The following is a 15,673-nucleotide window of genomic DNA, read 5'->3' as shown; positions in this document are numbered from 1 at the left end:
ACTTACAAAATTAGCTCAAAAAATAAAATAGATGGGAGACCGGGCTTTCTGCTCCGCCACTCCCAGTCTGTGGAACGCTCTCCCTGACCACCTGAGGGCACCACAGACTGTGGATGCTTTTAAAAAAGGCTTAAAAACCCTTCTTTTTAAAAAAGCCTTTTTTTTCCAATATATGCAAACTAGTTCTAGCTATTAGGCTGTTCTAGTTTTTTTTTTATTTTTTTTTTATTTTTATTATCTTTTTATTAATACACTGTAGCACTTTGAGGTTGTTTGCTCAATGTAAAGTGCTTTTTACAAATAAAAGCTATTATTATTATTATTATTATTATAAATAGCATACTAACATTAGCATGCTTGCAGGTATCATTCAACAAGTAAAGTATTTGATGCTGAAGTATATGCCTGCTAAATAAGCAAAAAACTAGCATGCTAACAGTTACCACACTGGCCAGAAAGTGTAAAACAACAAAAAATATGAGCAAAATGAGCGAAAACAAAAGCTAGCATGCTAACAGTACTATGCTAACATTAATAAAAATCGAAAACGCGTCCCACAGACCCGAACAACACACAAGGGTTAATGGAATATCAAAACAAACTGTTAAATCAGCTAAAAAAAGAAGCTAGCATGCTAACATTAGCATTAAGTATCAAAATATGACTGAGGTGTACGCCTATAAAATTAGCTTAAAAAAATAGTTAGCATACTAACGGTAGCATGCTAACAGGCATCATTCGTCAAGTAACAAAATATTCCATGCTAAAGTGTATAACAAATTTGCTAACAGTTATCATGCTAATAGAAATGCTAACGATTGCGTTATTACGGAGCCCCTAAAGGGACATGGGGGGAAAAATGTTTTATAATTAAAAAAATAAATAAAATTGTATAATTGTTTTAAAAAAAAAAAAATTAGACATGTATCTCGTGCGCACGAGAAACTATCTTGTTATATTATAAAATATAAAAAAAGTATTTTTTATTTTTTTATAACTTTATAAAAAGTTTCTCGAAAAACTTTCTCATGCGCATGAGATACATGTCTAAAAAAAAAAAAAAAATCATACAAAAAAATATTCCCCCATGTCCCTTTGGGGGCTCCGTACGTTATTGATGACGTGTGTAAATGTTACACTAATTGTTTGTCAAATGTACTTTTTTTGGATTAGTTTGAGTTATCCATAGCAAAACACCACTAAAGGGGGCGTGACCAGATAAGGTGGAGGGGCGTGACCAGGTCATGATTGGCTGAGAAAGTTGCCGCCCCCCCTCATTACGTAGACTCCATCGTTGCCAAGTTGAGCCAAGATGGCAGAAGGGAAGCGAGGCGGAGACGCGGCGGACGAGTGCTGAGGCCCAACCCGAGGAGGAGCCCTCTTACGCCGCCCTGACTGCTTCACCTGCCTCCTCGCGGCGGAAGTAGCCTGTTAGCTCGCTAGTTAGCCTGCTAGCTTGAGCCGAGCTTGCGCGCGCGTGGAAGCCGAGCACTCCGCGGCCACTTCGGAGGTCGACTCGGCGGCACTTTGACCTGCTTTTTCGGCCTTTTTTACTGTCCGAACTGCGGCAACTCATTAGTCCACCCCCCGCCCGAGCCCGATGTGTCAAAGCAGCTAACCAGCCGCCTGCTTGTGGTGGTTGTGTCCCCGCCAAGGTGGACGCTGTCGCCCGCACGACCTGAGCCGCGTCCTGGGGGGGGGGCGTGTGGTCCTCGCCGGAGGCTCCATGCGGGGGGAGACAAGATAGGAAGACGCTGAAAGTGTTCCACTTGTTTTGGGGGTGAACAAAAGGAGAAAAGATGAAGAAGTTCTCCCGGATGCCAAAGAGTGAGAGTGCGGGACTCGGCGGCTCTGGCGGCTGCGGCCTCAGCAGCTACTTGGGGAAAGTGTTCGCCGTGGGCCGCTATCAAGTGACCGTGGAGGAGCTCGTAGCTGAGGGTGAGTTAGCCAGCATGGACACACCCTTCCAAACACTCTCTGACTTCACTTCTACACACTTTCTGACTTCACTTCTACACACTCTCTGACTTCACTTGTACACACTCTCTGACTTCATGACTTGTACACACTCTCTGACTTCACTTGTACACACTCTCTGACTTCATGACTTGTACACACTCTCTGACTTCATGACTTGTACACACTCTCTGACTTCACTTCTACACACTCTCTGACTTCATGACTTGTACACACTCTCTGACTTCACTTGTACACACTCTGACTTCACTTGTACACACTCTCTGACTTCACTTGTACACACTCTCTGACTTCATGACTTGTACACACTCTCTGACTTCACTTCTACACACTCTCTGACTTCACTTGTACACACTCTCTTACTTCACTTGTACACACTCTCTGACTTCACTTCTACACACTCTCTGACTTCACTTGTACACACTCTCTGACTTCACTTGTACACACTCTCTGACTTCATGACTTGTACACACTCTCTGACTTCACTTGTACACACTCTCTGACTTCACTTGTACACACTCTCTGACTTCACTTGTACACACTCTCTGACTTCATGACTTGTACACACTCTCTGACTTCACTTCTACACACTCTCTGACTTCACTTGTACACACTCTCTGACTTCACTTGTACACACTCTCTTACTTCACTTGTACACACTCTCTGACTTCACTTCTACACACTCTCTGACTTCACTTCTACACACTCTCTGACTTCACTTCTACACACTCTCTGACTTCATGACTTGTACACACTCTCTGAATTCACTTGTACACACTCTCTGACTTCACTTGTACACACTCTCTGGCTTCACTTGTACACACTCTCTGACTTCATGACTTGTACACACTCTCTGACTTCACTTGTACACACTCTCTGACTTCACTTGTACACACTCTCTGACTTCATGACTTGTACACACTCTGACTTCATGACTTGTACACACTCTCTAACTTCATGACTTGTACACACTCTCTGACTTCATGACTTGTACACACTCTCTGACTTCACTTCTACACACTCTCTGACTTCATGACTTGTACACACTCTCTGACTTCATGACTTGTACACACTCTCTGACTTCACTTGTACACACTCTCTGACTTCACTTGTACACACTCTCTGACTTCATGACTTGTACACACTCTCTGACTTCATGACTTGTACACACTCTCTGACTTCACTTCTACACACTCTCTGACTTCACTTCTACACACTCTCTGACTTCATGACTTGTACACACTCTCTGACTTCATGACTTGTACACACTCTCTGACTTCACTTGTACACACTCTCTGACTTCATGACTTGTACACACTCTCTGACTTCATGACTTGTACACACTCTCTGACTTCATGACTTGTACACACTCTCTGACTTCACTTCTACACACTCTCTGACTTCATGACTTCTACACACTCTCTGACTTCATGACTTGTACACACTCTCTGACTTCATGACTTGTACACACTCTCTGACTTCACTTCTACACACTCTCTGACTTCATGACTTGTACACACTCTGACTTCATGACTTGTACACACTCTCTGACTTCACTTGTACACACTCTCTGACTTCACTTGTACACTCTCTGACTTCACTTGTACACTCTCTGACTTCACTTGTACACACTCTCTGACTTCACTTGTACACACTCTCTGACTTCACTTGTACACACTCTCTGACTTCATGACTTGTACACACTCTCTGACTTCATGACTTGTACACACTCTCTGACTTCATGACTTGTACACACTCTCTGACTTCATGACTTGTACACACTCTCTGACTTCATGACTTGTACACACTCTCTGACTTCACTTCTACACACTCTCTGACTTCACTTCTACACACTCTCTGACTTCACTTCTACACACTCTCTGACTTCACTTCTACACACTCTCTGACTTCACTTCTACACACTCTCTGACTTCATGACTTGTACACACTCTCTGACTTCATGACTTGTACACACTCTCTGACTTCATGACTTGTACACACTCTCTGACTTCATGACTTGTACACACTCTCTGACTTCACTTCTACACACTCTGACTTCATGACTTGTACACACTCTGACTTCACTTGTACACACTCTCTGACTTCACTTGTACACACTCTCTGACTTCACTTGTACACTCTCTGACTTCACTTGTACACACTCTCTGACTTCACTTGTACACACTCTCTGACTTCATGACTTGTACACACTCTCTGACTTCATGACTTGTACACACTCTCTGACTTCATGACTTGTACACACTCTCTGACTTCATGACTTGCACACACTCTCTGACTTCATGACACGCAGTGGTGGTCATAAGTGTACATACATGTGTAAAGAACACCATGTCATGGCTGTCTTGAGTTTCCAATCATTTCTACAACTCTTATGTTGTTGTGATGTAGTGATTGGAGCACATACTTGTTGTTGTTGTTGTGATGTAGTGATTGGAGCACATACTTGTTGCTTACAAACAACATTCATGAAGTTTGCTTCTTTTATGAATTTATTATGGCTCTACTGAAAATGTGAGCAAAAGTCAAAAGTATACATACAGCAATGTTAATATTTGCTTCCTTGGCAAGTTGACCTGCAATAAGGTGCTTTTGGTAGCCATCCACAAGCTTCTGCTTGACCACTTGACCACTAAATTGCTGCAGTTCAGCTAAATGTGTTGCTTTTCTGACATGGACTTGTTTCTTCAGCATTGTCCACACGTTTAAGTCAGGACTTTGGGAAGGCCATTCTAAAACCTTCATTCTAGCCTGATTTAGCCATCCCTTTACCACTTTTGAGGTGTGTTTGGGGTCATTGTCCTGTTGGAACACCCAACAAGACCCAACCTCCGGGCTGATGATTTTAGCTTGTCCTGAAAGATTTCGAGGTAATCCTCCTTTTTCATTGTGCCATTAAAAGCAGCAAATCAGGCCCAGAGCATAATACTACAACCACCATGCTTGACGGTAGGAATAGTGTTCCTGGGATTAAAGGCCTCACCTTTTCACCTCCAAACATATTGACCTATATTTAACGCTCAAACCTCCAGATCAACTTCAGATGTATCCATCGATTATAAGTAGGGATGTCCGATAATGGCTTTTTGCCGATATCCGATATTCCGATATTGTCCAACTCTTTAATTACCGATACCGATATAAACCGATACCGATATCAACCGATATATACAGTCGTGGAATTAACACATTATTATGCCTAATTTGGACAACCAGGTATGGTGAAGATAAGGTACTTTTTTAAAAAAATTTGTAAAATAAGATAAATCAATTAAAAACATTTTCTTGAATAAAAAAGAAAGTACAACAATATAAAAACAGTTACATAAAAACTAGTAATGAATGAAAATTAGTAAAATGAAGTGTTAAAGGTTAGTACTATTAGTGGAGCAGCAGCACGCACAATCATGTGTGCTTACGGACTGTATCCCTTGCAGACTGTATTGATATATATTGATATATAATGTAGGAAGCAGAATATTAATAACAGAAAGAAACAACCCTTTTGTGTGAATGAGTGTAAATGGGGGAGGGAGGTTTTTTGGGTTGGTGCACTAATTGTAAGTATATCTTGTGTTTTTTATGTGGATTTAATTAAAAAAAACAAAAAAAACAGATACCGATAATAAAAAAAACGATACCGATAATTTCCGATATTACATTTTAACGCATATATCGGCCGATAATATCGGCAGGCCGATATTATCGGACATCTCTAATTATAAGTTTGAATTACTTTTGAGTAATGACCACACCACTGTGGTCAATAAATCACGGTATGATGCAAATGTCAGTCATCGAGTCAGGGGTGTCCAAACTTTTTCCACTGAAAAATGAAACGAATGCAGGGGCCATTTTGATATTTGTCATTTTCAAAACAATATATATTGCAACCGTTAGTTTTGGGGAATGTCCCAGGGACCCAAATGTGTCACAGTCCTAAAATTGTTAAAAAATAAAATCATATATTTATGTTTTTAATCTCAAAACTTAAATATCTATACATCTTAAGACTTATCCATTGGCATAACGTTTTTTTTTTTTAATGACTTTTTCCCCCGTTTTTATGGAAAGAACACAAAATACGCAATATTTTTCCAAAAACAATTTTCAAAACGGAATATTTAATTTGAAGTAATTGCAGCCTTAAATTGCTTCCGATTTATTATAATTTTTTGAGCAATGCCAGTTAAAAAAAAAAAAAATTCACATTAAAAATCTCTGTATCCAAAAGCCCCCACTCATAAAAGTGTATAAAAATTATTTATTTTAATATGACCTATTTTTAACGCTCAAACCTCCAGATCAACTTCAGATGTATCCATCGATTATAAGTTTGTATTATTTTTGAGTAATGAGTTTTAAGGGGAAAAAACTGCCTACATTACAGCTTTGTGTTATTACTGTCAATAATGTAACATTTTCTCGTTACATTTGACATGTTTGCTCTTTTATTGCAGTGTTAAAAAATGAGCTGCGGGCCTCCAAACATATTGCTGGCTATTGTGGCCAAACAGCTCCATTCTTCTTTCATCTGACCACAGAACTTTCCTCCAGAAGGTTTTATCTTTGTCCATGTGATGTCAGAGGAAACAAAAATGGAGCTGTTTGGCCACAATACCCAGCAATATGTTTGGAGGAGAAAAGGTGAGGCCTTTAACCCCAGGAACACCATTCCTACCGTCAAGCATGGTGGTGGTAGTATTATGCTCTGGGCCTGATTTGCTGCCAATGGAACTGCTGCTTTAAATGGGACAATGAAAAAGGAGGATTACCTCCAAATTGTTCAGGACAAGCTACAGCAGGGGTCACCAACCTTTTTAAAACCGAGAGCTACTTCTTGGGTAGTGATTAATGCGAAGGGCTACCAGTTTGATACACACTTAAATAAATTGCCAGAAATAGCCAATTTGCTCAATTTACCTTTAACTCTATGTTATTATTAATAATTAATGATATTTACACTTAATTGAACGGTTTAAAAGAGGAGAAAACACGAAAAAAAATGACAATTACATTTTGAAACATAGTTTATCTTCAATTTCGACTCTTTAAAATTCAAAATTCAACCGAAAAAAAGAAGAGAAAAACTAGCTAATTTGAATCTTTTTGAAAAAATAATTTATGGAACATCATTAGTAATTTTTCCTGATTAAGATTAATTTTAGAATTTTGATGACATGTGTTAAATAGGTTAAAATCCAATCTGCACTTTGTTAGAATATATATAACAAATTGGACCAAGCTATATTTCTAACAAAGACAAATCATTATTTCTTCTATATTTTCCAGAACAAAAATTTTAAAAGAAATTCAAAAGATTTTGAAATAAGATTTAAATTTGATTCTACAGATTTTCTAGATTTTCCAGAATAATTTTTTTGAATTTTAACCATAATAAGTTTGAAGAAATATTTCACAAATATTCTTCGTCGAAAAAACAGAAGCTTAAATGAAGAATTAAATTAAAATGTATTTATTATTCTTTACAATAAAAAAAATAAATTTACTTGAACATTGATTTAAATTGTCAGGAAAGAAGAGGAAGGAATTTAAAAGGTAAAAAGGTATATGTGTTTAAAAATCCTAAAATTATTTTTAAGGTTGTATTTTTTCTCTAAAATTGTCTTTCTGAAAGTTATAAGAAGCAAAGTAAAAAAATAATGAATTTATTTAAACAAGTGAAGACCAAGTCTTTAAAATATTTTCTTGGATTTTCAAATTCTATTTGAGTTTTGTCTCTCTTAGAATTAAAAATGTCGAGCAAAGTGAGACCAGCTTGCTAGTAAATAAATAAAATTTAAAAAATAGAGGCAGCTCACTGGTAAGTGCTGCTATTTGAGCTATTTTTAGAACAGGCCAGCGGGCTACTCATCTGGTCCTTACGGGCTACCTGGTGCCCGCGGGCACCGCGTTGGTGACCCCTGCGCTAAAGTCATCAGCCCAGAGGTTGGGTCTTGGGCGCAGTTGGGTGTTCCAACAGGACAATGACCCCAAACACACCTCAAAAGTGGTAAAGGAATGGCTAAATCAGGCTAGAATTTTTTTTTTTTTTAGAATGGCCTTTTAATCAATGGATTGATTAAAACAAAGCATGTTGAGTCTTTGTTTATGCTTCAACACGTCGCATTGAAAATGTCCGCGTCATCTCGTAAACACGCCGCTGTGTCACACGGTAAACCTGTTCCCGCTCACTTCCTGTCAGTGGCCTGTCATGTGACAGGACTGGTTAGGCCACCTGGCCGTAGTTTACCCGGCAACCGCCGCTGTTTCCCATAAAAGTGTGTGCTGCTGCCAGCTAAATCTGCCTAGCAACAGTAAGCAGTGCTATTATTTGAAGTTCCTGTCTTCTGCAACAACAACAAGAAAAAGAAGAAGTGATCAAATGTGCGTTAAAAAAACCAATGAAATGTTGCAGGGGTCATGTGACTTGCTGGACGTGTCCCCAGCACACACTCACGTCTTGTCATTGGTTCCACGTGCTGATTTTGCTCTCTTAATAAAAGTCTCTTTCATTGGACACAAACATTCACTAGCAGGAAGTCATTTGTTGCACACTTCAATGTGCTAGCTGAATGTTGCTAAATCAAACAGCTAGCTAGCTAACGACATGTGCGTGCTGTGCTAGTACAGAATTGAATTCATCACCTTTAAAAAAAACAACGAAAAAAACAGTCATACAAGTAAACCTCAGTATTGAGATCCTGATTTCCCGGGACACTTTTTTTTTTTTTTTTCGTGAAATGTTTATGAAACTGATGAAATTGAGAGAGAAAAATAAAATAAATTGATTCTTTTCACATTTATGGAGGCCTCTCGTTTTCTCTCTTCTTTGTACCTTTCTCTCTGTGCCATCCAAGCTTTTTTCCTGCATCAGCAGACAGGAAATAGACAACCAAGACGATTTAGTAAATGTCACAGGCAATTTAGGGCCTGATCTACTACAAATAAGAATCGCGGTTAAAATTGGAAAATGTAGTTTTTTGATCTAACAGGAAAAGAAGCTCGACTTAAAGCATCCCCTTCCATTGAAATGAATGAATCGATTACTTTTCCTCCCAAAACATCACAATCTTAACACCTAACATGCCTTCTAAAAAAGAAAAAAAACTTTAATTAAATACTGTTTGAAATACAGTTACAATGGAGTGTAGATTATTATATAAGTACAGAAAAGCTGGCAGCAGCTCACACATTCCCATACTTTCTGTTAATTACTAATCGTGCAGCAATAGCCGGCTGCGAAAGTCCAAGGCTTTTATCCATGAAAATATTGAGAAGGTGCCCTTGATGTGTTGATGTGTCGCAAACTGGATGAGCGAGCATGACCTCCGCTGCACAGACACAACTCTGACCTCCAGCCCGTCACTCAAAGACGTCCGTGTGCAACGTAAATAACAAAATAGTTCCACGGTGGAGAAGCAGCCCAAGGGAGACACCTACAAATGTCTGCTCTCCAATGACAATATTATTACATGACTTTAGTAAACTACCATATTTTCCGGACTATAGGTATATTAGCCGCACCTAGGGGTGTAACGGTACACTAAAATTTCGGTTCGGTACGTACCTCGGTTTAGAGGTCACGGTTCGGTTCATTTTTGGTACAGTAAGATAACAAGAAAATATACATTTTTGGGTTATTTATTTACCAAATTTGCAAAATCTTCCACCAAAAATATTTGTCTTAGTGTAATATTTGATGTGAAGTAATCGGAACCTTGGATAGGTCAATAATTCATAACAACATTGATTTTGATTCAATATTATGTTTTGAGCAATGACCGTTTGAAAGAAGAAAAAAAACAGCTTTGTTTTATTAGTCAACATTGCAACTTTTTCTAAATGACATTTAACCTTTAAGCTTTTTAATTTCATTTTTGTTATGTTTTTGTTTATTTTAATAGTATTTTTAGAATGTGCCGTGGGCCTTTAAAACATTAGCTGTGGGCCGCAAATGACACTTTTGACACCCCTGCTATAGATAATAAAAATAAAATCGGATACATCTATGGATAAAAAGCAGAGCCTGGCGACGCATGCGTGTTTATCATAACTCTCTCTCTCTCTCTCTCTCTGTCTCTGCCCCTCCCTCACCAATGCTGCTGTTTTTGTTTTTAACCCCTTCTTAACCCTGAACGTACATTGAAAATACACGCAACCCTAACTCAAAATGCCGGACATTTGAGGCATTTAAGAAACTCCGCAAAAGAGGACATGTCCGGTGAAAAGAGGACATATGGTCAGTCTATCCTAGCCCGTTAGCTGCTAGCATGCCGTGTGTTGTGCCTTGGGGTGCATTGTGTACACAACATGTGTTACGCTACTTAATATGTCCGTGTGGAAACTCGTTCGGTACACCTCCGAACCGAACCGGAACCCCCGTACCGAAACGGTTCAATACAAATACACGTACTGTTACACCCTTAGCCGCACCCACTAAATCTTAGGGGGGGAAAAAAACTTCCATATGGTAACCGCACCGGACTATAAGCCACAGATATACAGTATACGTTGTGAAATGAGTTGTTTACGCAGAAATATTCTGTAAATGTTTATATACATACCTTCATTGTTTCCAATCGGTGTCTGCAACAAGGCAGTAAAACGGCTGATCAAACATAACAGAAGTCATGGTAGTCCCGCTAGCTGCGCAAGATATCTCTCCAAACAGCTAAACAGACTCAATAAGTCCACGGTGACGTCTTGGTATATTTACAAAACTGAAACGATACAAAAATAATGCCATTGTAAGTTAATAACACTAACACAGTTACTTGCAAATGTGTTAGCGTTAGGGATGTCCGATAATGGCTTTTTGCCGATATCCGATATGCCGATATTGTCCAACTCTTTAATTACAGATACCGATATCAACCGATACCGATATCAACCGATATATACAGTCGTGGAATTAACACATTATTATGCCTAATTTGGACAACCATGTATGGTGAAGATAAGGTACTTTTTAAAAAATGAATCAAATAAAATAAGATAAATACATTAAAAACATTTTCTTGAATAAAAAAGAAAGTAAAACAATATAAAAACAGTTACATAGAAACTAGTAATTAATGAAAATGTGTAAAATTAACTGTTAAAGGTTAGTACTATTAGTGGAGCAGCAGCACGCACAATCATGTGTGCTTACGGACTGTATCCCTTGCAGACTGTATTGATATATATTGATATATAATGTAGGAAGCAGAATATTAATAACAGAAAGAAACAACCCTTTTGTGTGAATGAGTGTAAATGGGGGAGGGAGGTTTTTTGGGTTGGTGCACTAATTGTAAGTGTATCTTGTGTTTTTTATGTGGATTTAATAAAAAAATACATTAAAAAAACCCGATACTGATAATAAAAAAAAACGATACAGATAATTTCCGATATTACATTTTAACGCATTTATCGGCCGATAATATCGGCCGACCGATATTATCGGCAGACCGATATTATCGGACATCTCTAGTTAGCGTGTTAGCTCATGCTAACGACGCTAGCTTGATGACATTACGATAGCACGTACAAATATGCATGAACACACTCCTCCAGACATCACACACGGGGCGGTTTAGTAAGTAAGAATTGTTTTAGTTATATTGTAAAACTTACAAAGTGGTGAATGTTGAATCCATACATGTAGAAACGCTATGGAGGACTAGAAGGCAGAACGGCACATTTACTTCCAGATGAAAGCACTACATGGATAAATAACACACCGTATCAGTGTGTTTGCTTGTTTAAAAAAACAACTATTTGTAACATGCGAAGAAAAATCCATCAATTAGCCCTACCGTTTTTTTAAGTCACATGGTGCAAAGTGTAGGGAAAACAAATAGTGGCTAATAGTCTGGAGTTTACGGTACTGTACTTGTTTTGTAGGACATACTATTATGTTTTTACACAATATTGTAGCAACCCAAACCCTTCTGCTGAGGCCGAGGTAGTCAACGCCATCATGTGATGTTTTTCATCTTTCCCTCTTCTTCTTGAGCCATTACCCAGCTGCCGGTTTAATGAACATCACAAGGTTCCCTCCCAGCCAAACTTTGAATGATCTGCGCCACTAGCGCTTTTAATGTGGCTATCTCCTCCATTTGTGCTCCACGCCAAACGTCGATGGCTCCCCGGAAATGGCAAAGGGAGCGAGTGGGCCCTCTCCTGTCCAGAGGCCCCCGGGGCTTCAGCATTCATTTGATATTGGAAAAAGTATCAGAAAACAAGTTTTATTTTTCCCTTCTGATGTTGAACACAATCTGGAACCTTGGTTGATCACTGAGAACTGAACGAGTGTTCCCCGCACGTCCATTTCATTGTGGTGGCTCGCTAACAGTACATTTGGACCGCCACAAATAGATTAGGTAGCACTATGTGTCTTCACACAGCTGGTCTGCCAGAGAATAAGAAGAGGGATCAGTGTGTGATGCTACAGTATGGGTGTCAGTGGCTTGGTTTTTGTGGGCCCAGGGTACCTCGTAGAAATTATGGATGCACGATCATGGAAATAGAATAGAAAGTACTTTATTGATCCCTGGGGGAAATTCAGCACCACAGTTCGCTCACAATAGACAAACATTTACGTATTTTTTACATGTGAATAATATACACTACCGTTCAAAAGTTTGGGGTCACCCAAACAATTTTGTGGAATAGCCTTCATTTCTAAGAACAAGAATAGACTGTCGAGTTTCAGATGAAAGTTCTCTTTTTCTGGCCATTTTGAGCGTTGAATTGACCCCACAAATGTGATGCTCCAGAAACTCAATCTGCTCAAAGGAAGGTCAGTTTTGTAGCTTCTGTAACGAGCTAAAGTGTTTTCAGATGTGTGAACATGATTGCACAAGGGTTTTCTAATCATCAATTAGCCTTCTGAGCCAATGAGCAAACACATTGTACCATTTGAACACTGGAGTGATAGTTGCTGTAAATGGGCCTCTATACACCTATGTAGATATTGCACCAAAAACCAGACATTTGCAGCTAGAATAGTCATTTACCACATTAGCAATGTATAGAGTGTATTTCTTTAAAGTTAAGACTAGTTTAAAGTTATCTTCATTGAAAAGTACAGTGCTTTTCCTTCAAAAATAAGGACATTTACATGTGACCCCAAACTTTTGAACGGTAGTGTAAATACAGTCTATTATACAGAATTTATCACATGTGAATAATATAAATACAGTCTATTATACAGCATTATTCACATGTGAATAATATACATACAGTCTATTATACAGAATTTATCACGTGAATAATATAAATACAGTCTATTATACAGAATTATTCACATGTGAATAATATAAATACAAGTCTATTATACAGCATTATTCACATGTGAATAATATAAATACAGTCTATTATACAGCATTATTCACATGTGAATAATATACATGCAGTCTATTATACAGAATTTATCACATGTGAATAATATAAATACAGTCTATTATACAGCATTATTCACATGTGAATAATATAAATACAGTCTATTATACAGCATTATTCACATGTGAATAATATAAATAGTCTATTATACAGCATTATTCACATGTGAATAATATAAATACAGTCTATTATACAGCATTATTCACATGTGAATAATATAAATACAGTCTATTATACAGCATTATTCACATGTGAATAACATAAATACAGTCTATTATACAGCATTATTCACATGTGAATAATATAAATACAGTCTATTATACAGCATTATTCACATGTGAATAACATAAATACAGTCTATTATACAGCATTATTCACATGTGAATAATATAAATACAGTCTATTATACAGCATTATTCACATGTGAATAATATAAATACAGTCTATTATACAGCATTATTCACATGTGAATAATATAAATACAGTCTATTATACAGCATTATTCACATGTGAATAATATAAATACAGTCTATTATACAGCATTATTCACATGTGAATAATATAAATACAGTCTATTATACAGCATTATTCACATGTGAATAACATACATACAGTCTATTATACAGAATTTATCACATGTGAATAATATAAATACAGTCTATTATACAGCATTATTCACATGTGAATAATATAAATACAGTCTATTATACAGCATTATTCACATGTGAATAATATAAATACAAGTCTATTATACAGCATTATTCACATGTGAATAATATAAATACAGTCTATTATACAGCATTATTCACATGTGAATAATATAAATACAGTCTATTATACAGCATTATTCACATGTGAATAACATAAATACAGTCTATTATACAGCATTATTCACATGTGAATAATATAAATACATTATACATTTAAGTACAGTCAAAAAGGAACATATGCATTATACAGTCTGATGGCTGTCGGTATGAAGGACTTCCTGTGTTGTTCCGTGTTGCATTTTGGGAGTCTTCCAAATGATAAATAATGATACATTAGACAATTATTGACCACAAGTAGTTTAAACAACATTTAAAATGTAACCTGGCTCGCAAGACGTCATGAGTTCAATAAAACAAGGCGCATCGCACCGCGTAGAGCAGAGCTGGGCAAATATTTTGACTCGGGGGGGCCACATTGAGAGAGAAAATGTGTCTGGGGGGGCCAATGTGTATGTGTGTATACATGATATATACACATTTAGATGCACAGTATGTGTGTTTGGCTCTTTTCAGGAACACTAATACCAAAAGTCAAAATAACAATGTCATGGCTGTCTTGAGTTTCCAATCATTTCTACAACTCTTATTTGTTTGTGATGTAGTGATTGGAGCACATACTTGTTGTTGTTGTGATGTAGTGATTGGAGCACATACTTGTTGTTGTTGTGATGTAGTGATTGGAGCACACACTTGTTGCTCACGAAAACATTCATGAAGTTTGCTTCTTTTATGAATTTATTATGGCTCTACTGAAAATGTGAGGGTCAAAAGTATACATACAGCAATGTTAATATTTGCTTACATGTCCTTTGGCAAGTTGACCTGCAATAAGGCGCTTTTGGTAGCCATCCACAAGCTTCTGCTTGACCACTTGACCACTAAATTGGTGCAGTTCAGCTAAATGTGTTGCTTTTCTGACATGGACTTGTTTCTTCAGCATTGTCCACACCTTTAAGTCAGGACTTTGGGAAGGCCATTCTAAAACCTTCATTCTAGCCTGATTTAGCCATCCCTTTACCACTTTTGAGGTGTGTTTGGGGGTCATTGTCCTGTTGGAACACCCAACTGCGCCCAAGACCCAACCTCCGGGCTGATGGTTTCAGTTTGTCCTGAAGAATTTGGAGCTAATCCTCCTTTTTCATTGTCCCATTTAAAGCAGCAGTTCCATTGGGAGCAAATCAGGCCCAGAGCATAATACTACCACCACCATGCTTGACGGTAGGCATTGTGTTCCTGGGATTTAAGGCCTCACCTTTTCTCCTCCAAACATATTTCTGGGTATTGTGGCCAAACAGCTCAATTTTTGTTTTATCTGACATAGGGCTGCAACAACTAATCGATTAAATAGATTAAAATCGATTATAAAAATAGTTGCCGATTAATTTAGTCATCGATTCGTTGGATCTATGCTATGCGCATGCGCAGAGGCTTTTTTTTTTTTTTTTTTAAATACATCTTTATTTATAAACTGCAACATTTACAAACAGCTGAGAAACAATAATCAAAATAAGTATGGTGCC

The 15,673-nt window shown here is 37.7% G+C and overlaps 1 protein-coding gene across 1 annotated transcript in view; it reads left to right on the top strand.

Annotated features, from left to right (window-relative positions):
- Nucleotides 1-1,302: 1,302 nt before the first annotated feature.
- LOC133632131 (BMP-2-inducible protein kinase-like) overlaps nucleotides 1,303-15,673 on the top strand; it is a 78,442-nt gene continuing 64,071 nt past the window's right edge. The window contains exon 1 of the mRNA XM_062024372.1: nucleotides 1,303-1,938. Within this exon, the coding sequence (XP_061880356.1) occupies nucleotides 1,800-1,938 (139 nt within the window). The 5' untranslated portion in view covers nucleotides 1,303-1,799. The remainder of the gene's footprint in view (nucleotides 1,939-15,673) is intronic.

The sequence above is a fragment of the Entelurus aequoreus genome, linkage group LG17, assembly GCF_033978785.1.
Source record: "Entelurus aequoreus isolate RoL-2023_Sb linkage group LG17, RoL_Eaeq_v1.1, whole genome shotgun sequence".
NCBI classification, from domain to species: Eukaryota; Metazoa; Chordata; class Actinopteri; order Syngnathiformes; family Syngnathidae; genus Entelurus; species Entelurus aequoreus.
Note: the sequence above shows the minus strand (reverse complement) of the source record. Positions and strands in the feature narration are given on the sequence as shown.